This window comes from Pleurodeles waltl, chromosome 10, assembly GCF_031143425.1.
Source record: "Pleurodeles waltl isolate 20211129_DDA chromosome 10, aPleWal1.hap1.20221129, whole genome shotgun sequence".
Classification (NCBI taxonomy): domain Eukaryota; kingdom Metazoa; phylum Chordata; class Amphibia; order Caudata; family Salamandridae; genus Pleurodeles; species Pleurodeles waltl.
Genome location: NC_090449.1, coordinates 1,070,853,406 through 1,070,871,447, shown reverse-complemented (window position 1 = coordinate 1,070,871,447; position 18,042 = coordinate 1,070,853,406). Strand labels below are relative to the sequence as shown.

The following is an 18,042-nucleotide window of genomic DNA, read 5'->3' as shown; positions in this document are numbered from 1 at the left end:
AGAACACATCAATAAAAATGGTAAACATGGAGCTATAGTCCTAATTATGTGTTGTATTTTAAGGTTTCTATATTTCACACCGGTGTACTGTTAAATTTTCCATAAATTCCTTTTCATCTTTATTGTTTTATTACTGGACAGGAGAGAATTCTGTACAGATTTTCACTGTCCCAGGAGGCCATAGGATTGCATGATATTGAGATCTTTATTAAACAATCTGTGTTCATCCCTACTTTTGAACATTCACTATCACACTATTCCCAGTCCTGCTTTGAGGAATTCTCCTCAATGAACTCACCTAGTTATAGATGTATGTCCTTACCAAATGGAGCCTTTGGCTAGGTGTCCATTGCAGACATTTCAGTCTGTAAAGTAGTCTTGTACATTTAACATCTCCTCCAAATGTTAATATATGGAGATTGCTTCTGCACTTATGGCACATGAAAGATAACAGGATTTGACATTATACACAATTACAGATACTGTGAGCAGTTTGAGAAAGAAACCTGGATAATGATATACCACGATACAATCTTAATTAACAGAATGTTAAATTAAGGTTTATTTAACACAATGGAATTTGCCGGAAACCCATAACTCAGTTCACTAAAATCCATTTTAAAAAACGAAACTTTAATTTATCTGATGGGCCACGTTAGTTTAGAATCGCAGAACAAGAAAAGTACGATGATGTAAAGTATTGAAGCAAAAGTTGTGAGTCTTCATGTGGGGTCTAGAAAGTTACCAATTAAACAGCTGAATATCACAAAGAGGTTTGGAATGAAAGTCTTCTGAAGGTTTACTAAGGAGCTCCTCCAGGGATTGTCACCGAAAGTATCGCTAGATGGTTCCTGTTCTGACATCATGAGATGTACGAGGCACAGACTGCTAAAAGGGTTGGTGGGGGCTGTTTGATTGCAGAGCAGTCCAATGGCCATAACCACGAAGAAAGGGAAACTTAGCTCTACAGCAGAGAACACAAACAATTGTGGGGGGTTTTAAAAGCTATCAACTTGGGACTCAGTAGCCCACTGCTGAAAGCTGATCAAGAAACAACTTAATCTTGGTTAAAAATAAAAAACACTTTCAACTGAGTCCCAAGTTATATACAGTGAGAAGAAATATTATAATATTTCAGACATCAGAAGTATTGGAGAGAATTCTGAGTACACAGTGGCCTCCATCAGTAGCCAAGGACACTGTCTGGGTGAGACAATGAGGGCTTGCTAAACACATTTCATTTATACCTCTCAGTACAGATGGAAATTTAGGGGGTTATTCCAACTTTGGAGGAGGTGTTAATCCGTCCTGAAAGTGACGGTAAAGTGACGGATATACCACCAGCCGTATTACGAGTCCATTATATCCTATGGAACTCGTAATACGGCTGGTGGTAAATCCGTCACTTTTAGGACGGATTAACACCTCCTCCAAAGTTGGAATAACCCCCACAGTGTGTAATGAACCCAAGTGTAAGCAGCTGCGGCTCCTGTGTCTCAGTTACTGAGGTCACGTCATGGGCACAAGACAGGTGGTAAGAAGAGCGGACAGGAAGGACTGTCTCCCCCCAACTTCCTTCCAAGGAGCACATCTTTGGGAACCTAAACAGTGAATCCAGTGATCAGAGATTAAACCTGGGGCAATAACAATCGGGTTGAATCTGTGAGCGAGGAGGATACACACCAACCATGCTCTCGAAGTGCCCAAAACCAACTCTTCCAGAGCTCTGCATTAAGCTGACAACTTGCTGATCTCTGCTGTGTATCTACACCACCACTAGGTTTTACAAACTGGACCCGAGCAGAAGAGCAGAGAGCTTGGGTGATGGGGGCTCTCTCAGCAGCAGTCGCAGGAGGTGGCCGGAGAGGGGGAAGCTCTGCTAGTGCAGCAGTGGAGTCGAAGGGTAAGAACTGGTGTCGAGCATTCTGCCCCAGCTACTGTGGTTACCAAAGCTTCTGCAGTCAGAGGGTTTTTGCCCAAATGTCAAGCCCCTCCTTCACGTGATGAGGGAAGAGGGCACTGCCCCGAACACCAAGTGAGCCAATCAGATTCCACTGTAAATGTAGCAAATGCCATTCATGGGAAATGTTCTCTGAGCATTCAGTGCTAAGAGAGAAGAGAGACTTCTGCAGTCCACAGAGCAAACCAAAGAAGTGGGAAATGAATGACAATAAACAAATTCTCCACAGGAATCCCAAACTAAGGGGTGTATCTTTAGTCTAGCGCACAACTCTAGTGAAACCACACAGGGCAAGATTTACAACGCAAGGAATGGTCAGAAAAGGAGGGATAAAGGAAAGTTCATACAAGCACAACAAAACATGAAAACAGCCGTGGCAGGCAGTTCAGAGTTCTACAGTGAAGGACTAAAAGTGCACTCAAAATGTGGATATCAAGATAACTTTTCAGGACGCAAACAAGATACCCTCGCACATCACCAGCCAACCATGAACGTACAAGGCACAAACAACAAGATGATGGATGGAATGCCTGAATTCATCTCAGCCACTGGTGACCCCTACGGCCACATCCCAATCCATTGTTTCATTGCCCACCATGCCACCCCAGTTTGGACCCAGCCGTATGAAAATCAGTCCTAGCCCTGCTCTCACAGGAACAGTCCAGCCTAAGCTGCCAAGCCAGGTCCTCCCTGAACCAAAACACAAGCAACCTAGGCCGGAGGTGGCACGGTGGGCAAAAAACAATGGAGTGTGGTGCGGCCCCAGTGGCTGGCATTAATTCAAGCATTCCGTCCATCACCTTGTAGTTTTTGCACTTGGTAACTATGAATGTCCAGCTTGCAAAGACCAAAAGGGCTTCCACTGTTCCATTCAAAAGCTTGTGAAAAATGTTTCACTGAACAAACACTTTAAACAATCCACCCCCCACTGCAATAATGGGAAAGTTCCAGCATTCACACAGTCAAACTCATCCTATTACAAACTTTTACTTTAGTAAAACAACCAGACTGTCCATATTATTAAGTCACAAGGCCACACCCAAACAATCAAACTGACAACTCCTGTCCCCACATTAGCACAGCCAACAAACCCCACTGTCAGCTCAAGCACAGACACAAACACAGTCATTACTTTTGTACTTCAACACAAACTCACACCAAACTAATCACACCTACTCCAGCTCAACAGCACAAACACCTCCAACAGGTCTTACAATTCATCTAAAAAATGTAAATGACAACTTACCATCATTACCGCTTCACACAGGCAGTCACTTTACCAAAACCTCACAGTAACTCATGTAGTTCATCTGTCACCTCACCAACCGGCCACAACACACAAAGGTCCCATTTCATTAACACTTTCAGAGTAACAGATGGTCCAGGTGCTGCTCTGCAAAAATCCATCACCGCTTTTCTTTCTCAATCATTTCTGGAATGATGTATAAGGAGCAGGTGTGAGATGCCATTGAAAACATGGCAACCACGGTGTAAAAGTAGCTGGTATTATATGTCAATCATCAGCACTGCACAGTAGAGTCTGTGAGTTTGTAAATCAAAAGTTTCCTCTCATAGGTTTCTTTTTCAATCCAGTCAAGTAAGCATCAGCCTTTGTAGCTCTGAAGAAGGTTCAGGCAGGCCTGCTCGGTCCTACGCATGCCAGCACATCCAAGGATCCTGAGAGTTCTTTTCCACGGCCTCCTCCAAGCAGAGCACTAGCTGGTAGCCCATGTTCCTCTCAGTAGCCGCAGGTCCTCCTTGCACCTACACGCTCCGTCGCAGCTTCTGATAGCTTTGGATGGTCTTTTCCAACGCCTCCTCCAGTCCGACCACTGGACGGTAGCCCATGTCCTTCTTCGCCGCCTCACAACTGTAATAGTGAAACGTTCCGGCCAGAGCCACGCGCATGGGGGAGAAGGTTGGCTTGATCCTGACGAGTGGGCTCAGTATCAGGACGATGAGAGACAGGAGCAGCGCCAGATAATATGCCAGCCAGTAGGGGATGCAGTACTTGGGGGCATCATAGTTCAAGCCTACCAGAATCCGCGAGAGGAATGTCCAGAATGGAATGGGCTCATCATTTGTGATGTGATACGCCTGAAAGGAGAGGTGGAGGGAGAGACAACAGTTAAAGTGAGGAAGCGTTAACAACTAGCAAACATTAAACACTGTCATGAGGAGGGGGCCACAGAAACAAAAGCAGTGTATTCCACAACAGGATAGGCAGCCAAGAAAAAGTAAGGGTGAAGTCCAAAGTTTTCAAAACTTCAGCAGCACAACTAGCGTTCCACCTAAAAGGGTCACTCCTGCATCTTGAGCCTTTTGTGGCATGGATAGCTTACTTCCTTTTCTTGCAAACGAGTATGCACAAAGTTTAACATACCCTCGCGCAGTCATGGGTCGGCCAAAGATACAACAGCCATCTAATATTCTGCCTCTATGGAGCGCTATGAATGTCATTCTTCCAGGCACTCTACCTGACCTCAGCCATGGGCTTAGAACGTGCCTTCAAATGCATACTACTACTGTCCTCCTTACCACTGGGTGCCCTGAAGAACAGGTCCTGCTAAATGTTCTGCTTCTCGCGACTCTCACGTTACTACTTCAATATTCCTGACAGGAGGGAGTGAGAGTTAGCTCAAATTTAAGTGTAAACTAGGTTGGGAAATTCCAGGAATGACAAGAAAGATTACAGGGCTGAGCCAACAGCAAACACTGCAAGGCGGATGAAGAACAGAATGCAGTAGAGTTAGTGAGAAAGGTAATGCTGTAGGGTGGACGGGGGGGGGGGGAAGGCTGCAGGTTTGTGAGAAGAAAGAAACGGATTTCAGTCAGGAGAGATGTTGCAGACTTGTGGACTGGAGAAGCAGAGGGCACAAGCTTGGGCCTGGTGGGAGAGAAGGTGCAGGGTTCAGCCAGGGAAGGAGAGGAGGTCCAGGGTTCAGCCGGGGAAGGAGAGAAGGTGCAGGGTTCAGCCGGGGAAGGAGAGAACGTGCAGGCTCAGACACAGGAAGGAGAAAAAGTGCAGGCTCAGACACAGGAAGGAGAGAAGGTGCAGGGTTTAGCTGGGGAAGGAGAAAAAGTGCAGGGGTCAGACGGGGAAGGAGGGAAGATGCAGGGGTCAGCCGGGGAAGGAGGGAAGATGCAGGGGTCAGCCGGGAAGATGCAGGGTGCAGCCGGGGAAGGAGGGAAGATGCAGGGTGCAGCCGGGGAAGGAGGGAAGGTGCAGGGTGCAGCCGGGGAAGGAGGGAAGGTGCAGGGTGCAGCCGGGGAAGGAGGGAAGGTGCAGGGTGCAGCCGGGGAAGGAGGGAAGGTGCAGGGTGCAGCCGGGGAAGGAGGGAAGGTGCAGGGTGCAGCCGGGGAAGGAGGGAAGGTGCAGGGTGCAGCCGGGGAAGGAGGGAAGGTGCAGGGTTCAGCTGGGGAAGGAGGGAAGGTGCTGGGTTCAGCCTTAGGAAGGAGGGAAGGTGCAGGCTCAGACACAGGAAGGAGAGAAGGTGCAGGGTTCAGCCGGGGAAGGAGGGAAGGTGCAGTGTTCAGCTGGGGAAGGAGAAAAGGTGCTGGGTTCAGCCTTAGGAAGGAGAGAAGGTGAAGGCTCTGACACAGGAAGGAAAGCCCCGGCCTGTGAGGCAAAGCAAAGGCATCAGTCAGGAGGTAAAGTAAAGGCTTGTCCCTAGGAAGTACATCTCAGGGCTGATCGGGGAGGAAAGGTGCAGGCTTGAACACAGAAGAGTGTACATTTGGGACGAAGGAAGGATGCAGTCTTTCTACTTAAGACTGGGTTTAAGCCCGAGGCTGGGGGGACTGCACGTGGTTCATCCAGGAGAGGTGCACACTTAGGATGTCACTTTCTGTGTCTGGAATGAGTTACTACATAATTTATGAACTAACAGAGCAAACAAGATATTTACCTTTCCACACAAGGGTGAGTCTTTTTGCAGATGCTCAGCAGCCAGTATGTGCCCATGGACGACATTTTCCACGTAGGTAAAGTCCACTAGATTCTTCCCATTCCTGTAACGGTAGAACATTTGTCACGGACGTCTAGTAAAACTCACACAGTGAGCATATGAACTCCTGCAGTGATGTCATTTTGTGGTGATGAGCACTGGTATACACTCAGAATAGATCTGATTCAAGAGGTAAAGGGGGGCTGGGTCTCCAGTGATGAAGTGAGCACCCACCGGTCCTTGTTTCATCGCTATGGAGGTGCCACACAATGCCCATCATTGTGCTGCAGAATAAAGCGGTCATTCTATTACAGCTGATGGACATCCTTTCCTACACAATTACCACAGCAGAAGGAGGAGAAGGCTTGTTAGTCAAGGAAACCACAGCAAAGGCAGGGCAGCTACAGGTTTTTATGATTCAGATTTTACACCCACCTTGTAAGTTCCGTTATGGGGTCTCTTCTGCCTGCTCCCCCTATCAGAGGCGGTGAGTGGACGGTCAGTCTTTTCTCGAAGGTTTGTCATCTTACAGACAGCGTTCTAGTCCCCAGTGCCATGGGGTATGTCATGTAGTGATTTGATCTAACTATTAATTAGATGAAAAGTAGGGAAGATAAGAATGTGGAGTGGTGCCCACCATGATGTGCCACCCTGCTGTGCCATACTACGTCAATGATCAGGGCCTAGTTCGCAAAGTAATTTGCGTTCTCAATAGGATTTATGAGTGCAGTGGCAGGATTTACAGTTGCCAGGTAGTCACAAAAGGTGACCAAACAACTGTAAATCAAGTTATTGCTGCATAACTGTACACCACAAATATACACAACACCAAGTAGGAAACCTCATACAAGCGGTGAGATGAGTAAACTACAAGGAATGGTTTGTTTTGTAAGTTTATGAACTCCCACAAGCTTGTGTGTTAGCGGACATTCACAAACTCCTATCCAAACCATTCCTAAACTGGAACCAGGCAGAGCTTTAATTCAGGAGATGGCTGGAGTAACTTCTCTCCCAGGGTGCGAAGCAGCCCCATGTCTGGATGAGGGGTAGCGGAAGGGGTTTCTCCACACACAAAAATACTTTCAAAATTAAGAAAAGAGGGGGGAAATGGAAATCTGCACACAGACTGAGCTACCCTTTAACAGTGCAAAACTGTGTACTATGTACAATTCCGCATTGTGAAAATAGTAGCCTTAACAAAAAGTCACATAACTCGCTAGTAGTAGGCCTGGAAAAGAGACTGGAGCAGCTATCCAGAGCTACTACTGCTGAGGTGTGTTGATCAAGAAAAAAAAAATGTAAATTTGAACCTTTGAGGAATACTACATCTACAAGTAGAGAGTCAAGATTCCCTTTGAGAACCAATGGTCAGACTTCATGCATTACACCAGCCTCACATCGGACAGGCAGGAAGGCAGACTTCACACAGGCAGCATTTGGTCTTTTCTCATCTGCAACTCTTTTGCTTTAAAGTTAGACTGAACAGACAACCTTCTTATAGTAACAAATGACACAGATCATGTAAGGTCACACAGTCTGAGGTTAACATTTTCTCAAACATAGCAACGGAAGTTATACATCAACTGAGCAGCCTGGGACACTACATCTTAACTTGGATTTTAAAAAAGTTGGTGGGTTTTGAGACCTCCACACAAAACACCAGGAACTATGTCCTTACCCAATCATGAACTTCATTTTGCCACTCTTTGCTGTCTCCACAAGGATAGGGACAAGCTGGGGGTCTCGCGGACCAAATATGCCATGAGGGCGAATTGCAGCGGTTAGGAAGTTGTGTTCCGGATCGTTGGCCCCCAGCACTTCCTGTGGAGGAAAGCGTCAGAGTAAAGATACATCCCGTGATAAAACACACAGGCCTCAAGAAGGCCTTGACTTCAGTATCTATCTCCTCCAGTTTTCTTAACACTCTAAACATTCCTAATTTCTCCATTGGGGTTCAATCTATCTGTCCAGCTTGAGGTTCAATCTTCGGACGCCCCACAGAACTGCTGTTAGCAATACCAGATCTCAATGGAGATTTCACACAAGCAAATACTAAACAAAAAAAGTTCAGCAAACTCAGCCCCAGATTTCTCAGTTGAAGTGGACGATAAGCCAAAAATGCACACTTATTCAGTAGCATTGCTACTGGAATATTCCCAATTTTAAACAAGCAAAAGAAGCGTTGCTTGGTAGCAAAATGTTTTAACTGTCTATTTTATGAGGACTAACGCAAAGCTGAAAGTACAGGCTAGTGTTCACTTTACCAGTCAAAGAACCACAGGTGTAGCCTCTAGGCTAAATAATACAAATAAAGTGGTCCCAGACGTTTGTAACTACTGGATGAGACCTTTCAGTCATGTAGGTGAGAACAGTTCAAACTAGCTATGGAGGATAGTCTCTAGCCCTCAGTCACGAAGCATCCGTCCCACAGGCAAAGCTCACCAGGCATGAGTACTCACTACAGGGCTTTGTACGGTTCTGCGCCCTATTATTCAAAATCATCACAGGCCTTACCTCCTGCACTTTATTTGGTGTAAAAAAAAAAAAAAAAAAAAAAAAAAGTCCTTCTACCATAAGCCCCTCCTGCACCCTGAATGTATCAACATTAATGTTTAAAAAAAAAAAAAAAAGACAAGCTCTGTGCTAAACACACAATACTTGGATCTCATCCAACCAGTTAGATCTTAAAAGCACACAAGAGTTGGACCGCGTACTCCTGACTCCAGCGTTTCATCATTCGGCAACACGCTCACGAGTTCAAGCAATGAATTCATGAACAGCGGGGCGGGACACAAGAAAAAGACTGGATCCTAAGGTGGAAGAACGTTCCAACGCATTCATGCTCTCAAATAACAGATGCCTTTGTTACTAGGCAGATACACAAGACAAAATGGAAAATCCTAATAAACTCATTCCTGCTCACCACAGCGAGGTATTCTGACAAATCAATCGTACTCGCAGAACTGAGTGAACAATGAAGAGGCTCTGATTACGTTCTGAACACAGTAAATGGATTTTAGTGATTATGGGCACTGTGATTCTGGTAAGAGCCAATGGGTGCTCATTAAAGCCCTACCTGACATCTGCTAAGCAGACGCATTCATGGCTATGATGTTTATTGATAAAACTAGACTGCAGAGAAATGGAAAGAGAATGGATACGGATCTTTGGGCAAAAAGCCACAAAAGTGTGTCAAAAAAGAAATTAACACCTCAATCTACAGCCGTCAAGAGAAATGTATTAAAATGTATTCCTAAGACTTCATCTAAGTCGACAACAATATCTGCAAGTAATCCATTCCATGGCTTATCCACTCTCGCAGTTTAAATTCATGGTCAGATATCTGCGAGGAAAGGTACAGCATCACAACATGTAATTCCTAAGATTTGGAAGCTCCACACGTGTTGAAAGCAATGCCTCTTCTGTTTTGGAAAAAGACTCTCAATTACACTGGACGGCTCACTGACAAGCAAAGTGTGAACTGTAATATCAGCTGAACTTACAACAAGACCTGCACACAACTCTCCTATCTGCAAAGGCACCAAAGTGCTCAGAGCAAAGAAGCCAGTAGCCCCAGGGTGGACAGTCCAATCAGCAGATTACTTCAGTTTGAAGAATCCCTCAGAGAGGTGACCCTCCTTATTCGACTTCTCTCCCCATCCACCATCAGCACTACCTTCTCCTGCAGGATCTTGGTCTCTGTGTAGTAGTCAATGGGCTTCTTGGCATAAGGCAGCGCCTCTGTTCCATTCTGGATGTCTGTGCCCTCAAAAACCACGCTAGCACTGCTGGTCAGCACCAGTTTCTGTCATTGAAAAGAAAAGGAGGCATCAAGCACGTACTTCTGGATATACCGAGAACAAAACACAAACGTAAAATAAAAAAATAGAACAGTAGATGGTAAGAGAAATAAACCACCTAATCAAGTAAAATGAGGATATGGCCAAAAAAGACACATAGAAAAAGTGCAAGTGAAGAACATTAAACAAGATGGGAAATATTAGGGCCCAGATCTGTTACTGAAATGAAGTACACAGCGTTACAAGGGGTAGGGAGCAAACAGAGATACACGTCATGAGAAACAGCATGGTTTCCTATCAAGTAGCAAGCTTGCAGGTGAAAATATAAAGCACATTTACCACATAAGTAAATAAAGATCAAACTACAATATGATAGGATTCCATATCCCTCTTTTAAGATTTAGTTTTTCTGGGTTGACGGTGTATTGATTTCAACATACAACAAAGAAATTAAATTACACATTAGAACAAAAGTGTTCTCACTGGTGGACTGGAGTAGTGGCAAGCTGCAGAAGCATCGGTCTGCTCTGGGATACATGGTACAGAGATTCACCAGCAGTCTCTCTTGTGGACTGAACAGTGGCAAGCTGCATAAATGTCCGTCTGCTCTGGGATACATGCCACAGAGGTTTACCAGCAGTCTCTCTTGTGGACTGAACAGTGGCAAGCTCCATAAGTGTCTGTCTGCTCTGGGAGACATGGTACAGAGATTCACCAGCAGTCTCCCATGTGGACTGAACAGTGGCAAGCTGCAGGAGCTTCTGTCTGCTATGGGATACATGGTACAGAGGTTTACCATAAGTCACTCTTGTGGACTGAACAGTGGCAAGCTGCATAAGTGTCTGTCTGCTCTGGGATACATGGTACAGAGATTCACCAGCAGTCTCTCTTGTGGACTGAACAGTGGCAAGCTGCATCAGTGTCTGTCTGCTCTGGGATACATGGTACAGAGATTCACCAGCAGTGTCTCTTGTGGACTGAACAGTGGCAAGCTGCAGGAGCGTATGTCTGCTCTGGGATACATGGTACAGAGGTTTACCAGAAGTATCGCTTGTGGACTGAATAGAGGCAAGCTGCATAAGTGTCTGTCTGCTTTGGGATACATGGTACAGAGATTCACCAGCAGTCTCCCTTGTGGACTAAATAGAGGCAAGCTTCATCTTACCTGCACACCGGCCTCCTTGCAGGCTTCCAGGACGGTCCTAGTGCCAACATAGTTCACCTTGTAGAAAAGGTCCCGGTTGTCACTGGATGGGGCGGGAGAGGCGCAGTGGAAGACGGTGGTCACACCCTGTAGGGCTGCCAACAGGTCCTTTGTGTAAAGAAATTACCTGTGAGAGAACAGCCTAGAGTAGAACACAAAGCACAGCAACCACCACAGCCTAACCACCCCAAGAGGACAAACACTCCAAGAAACCACCTTTAAGGGAAAAGACTCACACAAAGCATCTAATGCTGGAAACAAGCTCTGCACACCAAGTAGAGGTAGCACACGAGTCCAGACCGAACTCTACCAAGCAATTCCTGCACTGACTGTATGTATTACAACACCATCTAGAAGACGGATGCAAGGCCTCGCAAACTACTACTGCCAACTTACCCCAAAACAAAGGGCACACATCAAGAAATGATCTGAGGCAAGAGTCTTTATCATGATGCCCGTAGCACGGACAATACTACTGCGCAGTTCACCAAGAGGCCCTGAATAAACAGAAACTGCTTGCGAGAGAACAGCCCGATATACAGCACATGAACTACACCAAGCACTACTGCCAGACAACCCCAGAAACAGGCCCTGCACGCGAACTACAGGTGACACACGAGTTCAGAAATTACTAATGCCAAACTATTGCTGCAGCTGACCGGACTCATCACAACACCAGCTACAGGAGAGGAGCGCGGACCAGACAAACTACTACTGCCAACCTACCCACCCAGAAACTAAAGGCACGCATGAAGAAAAGCTCTGAGGCAGGAGCCTGTATCACAATGCCCACAGCAGAGAATATACTACTGCCAGCTACCTCATTACAGGGTCCTGTGCACCAAGGAATGACCTGTGAGAGGAGACTGATCCACATCACGCATAACCTCAGCAGCTATCCAATAGTACGTTCTGCACCAAAAAGCCAGATGTGAGACCATCAAACGTCACACTTGCTGCAATGCAAGAAAATGCATACATAAGCCATAATTGTAAAGAAATCACCCGTGAGACAAGAATGATCCACAGCATGCATTATCAGCCAAATTCTGGAAAAATAAGATCCACACCAAGAAACCATCTGTGACTCAAAAGAGAAAAGAAGAGGACCCACTTATACCTCACTACCTCAGAAACAGACTCTCTGGACCAATGTGCAATGGACTGAAACACAGCACACTTTAATGCCCAGATTCACCACTGGGAGATACAACACTCAACCATTCTATCCGAGAGACAAGAGCCTGGACCAAAGGCCCAACTACCCTGGAACAGAGCAAATACATGTCTGAACCACAAACACAATCACAGACCAAGAATCCACCTGCAGAACAGGTGCAGGGACAATGGTACTGCTACCCAACTACCCCACCAGCAGGTTTGAACTACCAAGAGCCCAGATGACAGCCTCCACTGCTGAGCCACCTGAGACACAAAGGTGCTCTCAACTAGCCAAGTATTCCACAGCATTTCCTATGCAGCATAAAGTCATCTGTGTGCCAAGAGTGTTCCATAGTTTAAGTGCCAAGTAAAATAAGTATTATGGAACGTTCCTTCAAAGGCGGAGAAGGGCTACTAACATTTCAGAGAAACTTAAAGGCCCACCTCGTCCACCAAGCCTTTGGTTCACTAATCAGTGCCACCTTTGATAAGACCTTTTCTTTCCAACAACTCACTAGCCACAACTTTTAATCGGAATGTTCATACATTTAAGAAGATAGTTCCCTCCAGGACAAATGTTGCTTGCTGAAGATTTGAGCTGTTCATTTCATGCTTGAAAGCTTTAGAATTTTAAGTACAATATTACTTCCAACATTGTCTAAGCAAACTACAAGAGGCAAAATCATATGAAATTTTTTATCTAATATTGTACAATCTGCCTGATCCTTCCCAGTCCTCTAGGTTCCCAGACAAAGCCATGTTGGGCTTACAAAAAAAAACCTCTCCATAACATTTGGGCAGCAAGTCTAAGACACCAAGAATATTTTTGTATGACAAGAGCCCTGGCCATGTAGCCAACTTCTCACTGCACATGGCCCCCACACCAAGAAACTGTCTAAGAAATTCAAGCGATATCCTCAAAACCAGGTAACATTCATTCAACTCAACCAGGGGGCCCACTTCACCAAAGCACAACAAATGTGCAGATTGAATGCTAAATAAACAAGATGTTATCTGGACAAATCTTTTATTAAATTGTGTTCTTGCTGTACTTGTTTAACGAGGATTCATCCTACCTGCTTACTGCAGAGATCTCCAAGGAAGAACTGCACCCTCTCATTCTCAAACCCCTTGCGAATATCAAACACATTGACAGAATAGCCTTTCTCCAGCAGACGCTCCACCATATGCTGCCCCAGGAACCCTGAGCCTCCGATCACTGTGCATTTCTTGCTGGCCTAGCAGGAGAGAAGAAACAGCTTCAGAAAATAGCCACGGTTTAAATGAGAGACTGAACCACCAATCACAGTCCTGCTTGCTATTCATTCTGCACCACTTCATCCATGAGTGTCTGCCAATTACCCCAGCCTATGGCTCTCACGAGTAACGAGATCTGCTGTATAGTGTATCCTATTACTGTAAAGTGGGAATCAATCTCAGAGACTAATGAAGGCCTGGAACAATACTGTGGGTTTGTCTGTGATGGTAATTAGGCTTCACCCCCAAATACAATATGAGATTTACCGACTGTTCTACTTCGTAGAATATACCAGGAGATAACCAAACATGTCCCACTTGAATGAATGAACACTTATCTTAGATGGGAACACACTGGCTGGGAAATCCCAGGGTATCATCTCCACCTCCATTACTGGGAGGCTGAAGCTGCTGACCTAGAAACCTGGTGCCAGAGTTCTCAACCAGGCTTTGGCATCTGACTGAAAGTTGTAAGATTCTGAGGAAGCGATTAATATCTCTGTGCCTAGAATTGGAAACTTCTGTAAACATACTGTGTATTTGAATATATATTTCTTACTCTCCACTTGTTGACAATGATATTGATCTTCTAAAAACACCAACATTAACTGCTCCCCTGCAAGATTTTCGCGCACACACAGAAAATGCTACTGTAAGTACACAACACTGGCAAGTCAGCAAGCCTGTGTTTCTATTCGTAAATACAAAAGTGCTATACAAATGCTGATAATGTAACAATCAGAAAAGTCTAATAGCTAAACGTACCGGTCTGAGACGAGTTGCCATGTCTTAGCGAGTAGCCCAGGCGTGATCTACCACTTCTGTAAAAAGGAGGAAGATGAACAACATATTAGTATTCATTCGCAGGAGGAATGTGTCCACAGTATTCCTCCCCGAGCACACACAAGTCCCCAAAAAAATGTATACTTATTAGTTGTTAATACTTTGAAAACTTCGTGGGGTCGCTTATTTCTTTACTCCGACTACTGCCATGGACAGTATTTCACATTATTTAACCTAAGTGATTATGAAGGATTATTTACACAAAATGTGTGCAGGTGGCTTTATTGGGGAGTGTTTGCTAGCCTAAAGCTATCAGGCGCCCCTACTTTGAAGCCCAGCTGGGCGTAATCTGGAGTGTGTTCTACTTCTGCATCTTCAAGGGAGACTTTTTTTTTTTTTGTATTTTGGTGTGTTTTTTACACTCCAAATCCCATTACTCACAGTAATTTGTCGGGAAGTTTGGTTATGCTGCTCTTTAGTGGGCACTAGTCTGCTAGACTGCACCTTGGTTCTGAACCATACAGGATCTGTAGTGGGTCCTGCAGAAGTAGAGCTTTCCCAATGACATAGATTTAATATCCTGGGCTGTGAATGTGCCCCTATCAAACACCATGCTGTGTATGAAGGCTCAGTTTGCAAAATGTTTATATTTACCTTGGAATATATGTAGGACTGCATACATTTTATTACAGCGCCTTTTTCCAAATCCAGTCTGCTGTAATCTATTGTTTAGTACTGAGCACCCAATAGATCAATCAATCAATCAAGGATTTATAGAGCGCACTAATCACCCGTTAGGGTCTCAAGGCGCTGGGGCGGCGGGGGGGGGAACTACTGGTCGTAGAGCCATGTCTTGAAGCGTTTCCTGAACGTCAAGAGGTCTTGGGTCTGGCAGAGGTGGAGCGGTAGGGAGTTCCAAGTCTTGGTGGCTAGGTGAGAGAAGGATCTTCCTCTGGCGGTGGTGCGGCGGACGGAGGAGAGGGCGAGGCTGGCGGAGCGAAGATTGCGGGTGGGGGTGTGGAAGGTGAGTCTGTCGTTGAGGTACGCTGGGCCTGTGTTGTGGAGGACCTTGTGTGCGTGGATGAGGAGTTTGAAGGTGATCCTATTTGATAGTGGTAGCCAGTGAAGGTCTCTGAGCTGGGGGGGAAATGTGGTCACGGCGTGGGATGTCCAGAATGCGGCGGGCGGATGCGTTCTGAATTCTTTGCAGTTTTGTTAGGAGTTTGGTTGTTATTCCTGCATATAGTGGTTTCCGTAGTCCAATCGTCTGCTGACCAGGGCGTGGATGACAGTTTTCCTGGTTTCGACGGGAATCCACTTGAAGATTTTGCGGAGCATGCGGAGAGTGTTGTAGCAGGAAGAGGAGATGGTATTGACCTGCTGAGTCATGCTGAGTGTGGAGTCCAAGATGAAGCCTAGGTTGCGTGCATGCATGGATGATGGGTGAGGATGGGGTTCCTAGGGAGGTGTGCCACCAGGAGTCATTCCAAGTTGAGGGGTTGGTGCCAAAGATGAGGATTTCTGTCTTGTCTGTGTTTAACTTGAGGTGGCTTGATTCCATCCAGCTGGCGATGGCATGAAGTCTGTAGATACAAATGCTTGCTAATATGTTCCCTTTCTTTCTCCATGAGCTTGCTGATGAGCCTGTGCACAGTGAACTTATGACTTTCTGTTCGATATTTAAAAATAAAATCCCATTTTACACTTGTGCAAACCGTTGATGGGCAAGATCTATAAAGGCGTTTAATGTACAGTACTTCACAGTCCCCTGCAGTTCTTTATGTTATGGCAATTTACTATTTTGAAATGACATGATTAGAGCCCTTCTGCTTGAGAAGAGTCTAGGTCGCAGATTGAGAATGGCTGCAATCCTATGAAGTTACTCCTCATTGTTGTTTGACTCCATTACCCAGGAGGGAGAAGCTGTGAGCATAAAGGTCCATTAGTACTTAATTTACTGCTGTACCCTCGTCCCACAGAAACCACTGCCCAGGAGAAAGGGACAGGTAGTACTGAGAGCAGAAGATTGCACCTGTAGCTCATCCCCGCTGTATGAATGTCGTGCAATATTGCAACTGGCCCAGAAAGATGGACAACACCTGTGATGGACAAAGTCCAGAAGAATGTAAGGTCACCAAATGCAGAGGAATGCCAGAGAAAATACCAAAAAAGGCTCATGAATCGACGTGCAAAATAGAAGATGGAAACCTCATCAAGAGGCGATCCCCGAGAAGAAAGACTTTACCTCTATTTGAGGCTCACAGTAAACGGTACTCCAGTGACCCCTAATCTCTACATGAAGGGGATTTAAATTTTCAAGGCACAAGATATTGCACTTTAAGAAGTTCTGGGGCAGTGGTCTTTCGCTTGTGGAAATAATACAGACATTCATGGACAGTGATGGGTAGTGGGACCCAAACACAACTACACAATGTTGGTGTGTAACCACTTACCAATTCGCATGTTTAGTCCCAGGCAATACTTGGTATGCGACCACTTACCAATTCACATGTTTAGTCCCAGGCAATACCTGGTATGCACCCACTTACCAATTCACATGTTTAGTCCCAGGCAATACCTGGTATGCACCCACTTACCAATTCACATGTTTAGTGCCAGGCAATACCTGGTATGCACCCACTCACCAATTCACATGTTTAGTCCCAGGCAATACCTGGTATGCAACCACTCACCAATTCACATGTTTAGTCCCAGGCAATACCTGGTATGCAACCACTTACCAATTCACATGTTTAGTCCCAGGCAATACCTGGTATGCAACCACTCGCCAATTCAAATGTTTAGTCCCAAGCAATACCTGGTATGCAACCACTTGCCAATTCAAATGTTTAGTCCCAAGCAATACATGGTATGCACCCACTTACCAATTCGCATGTTTAGTCCCAGGCAATACCTGGTATGCACCCACTTACCAATTCACATGTTTAGTCCCAGGCAATACCTGGTATGCACCCACTCACCAATTCACATGTTTAGTCCCAGGCAATACCTGGTATGCACCCACTCACCAATTCAAATGAGTAACACTTTTTTGACAAGTAAACAGATGGAAATGATTTACATCAGTACTAGACTATGCTACAGGTCCCAGGCCAAGTACGTCATAGGTTTTAAAAGACTAGGTTTAAATAAAACCTTAAGACATGGACATCGGGCAGTAAATAGAATTCATCCCCCTAGTCTGGGGGGTCACTGCAGAAAGACCCAGTGAGAAGGAAGGGAATGAGCACTCACCTACGTAAGAGCAGTTTTATGATATGTATTCCTGGAAGCTGGAAAACAAGGGCTCTTTTGAAGCATGTATTTCTGAGCTTTCGCTGAAGGGGGTAAGTGGCCCTGCTGCACCTCCTCAGGGTAAGAGGAGCCCAGGAAGCTGCCCCTGCAGCAGGAGAAGGAGGCAGCCACCTCCCACTGTACTCTCTGTGACGCCAGCCTGGCTGGTGCCAGGGGGCCCACGGGTGCTGCCGCACTCTGACGTCACAGGGGGAGCATGACGTCACGGGGGAGCGTGACGTCACATGGTGTGTATGCGGTTCTTCCCTCACCTGCGAACTCAGCTCCCCGGCTCAGCTTCTTGGCGCTTCCTCTCCCCGGCTGCCTGCGACCTCTGCTCACCACCTCAGTTTCTCTCCTGCCCGGACAGTGACCCTTCCCCTCTCCCCGGCCGGCCGTGGTTCTTATCCAGGTCCAGCATCGCCTGACACTCGGGCATATCCAGGCTCAACGCAGATTGGCCCGCTCATGTTTTACTATCCAATCCGATCGCACGTTTTCTAGGACCGCCCCGCGCGCCACCGGTCAGCCAATTATATGGCAGAACCACGGTTCCAGGCTAGCGCGCACCTTCACCTGTGTGCTTGCGATCCACGCCTCGCTTTTAGTTGTTTGGGGTCTGTTATCATTTAGTAC

At 46.0% G+C, this 18,042-nt stretch overlaps 1 protein-coding gene across 1 annotated transcript; it reads right to left on the bottom strand.

Moving 5' to 3' along the window:
* Positions 1-538: 538 nt before the first annotated feature.
* NSDHL (NAD(P) dependent steroid dehydrogenase-like) lies at positions 539-17,874 on the bottom strand. The gene is made up of 8 exons (XM_069212115.1): positions 17,679-17,874; positions 14,095-14,150; positions 13,149-13,310; positions 10,873-11,019; positions 9,584-9,712; positions 7,586-7,728; positions 5,869-5,971; positions 539-4,057 (listed from the first exon to the last, which is right to left on the bottom strand). Exons 2-8 carry the CDS (start codon positions 14,113-14,115, stop codon positions 3,725-3,727), a joined length of 1,038 nt encoding a protein of 345 aa, XP_069068216.1. The 5' UTR covers positions 14,116-14,150; positions 17,679-17,874; the 3' UTR covers positions 539-3,724.
* Between the last annotated feature and the right edge of the window lie 168 nt (positions 17,875-18,042).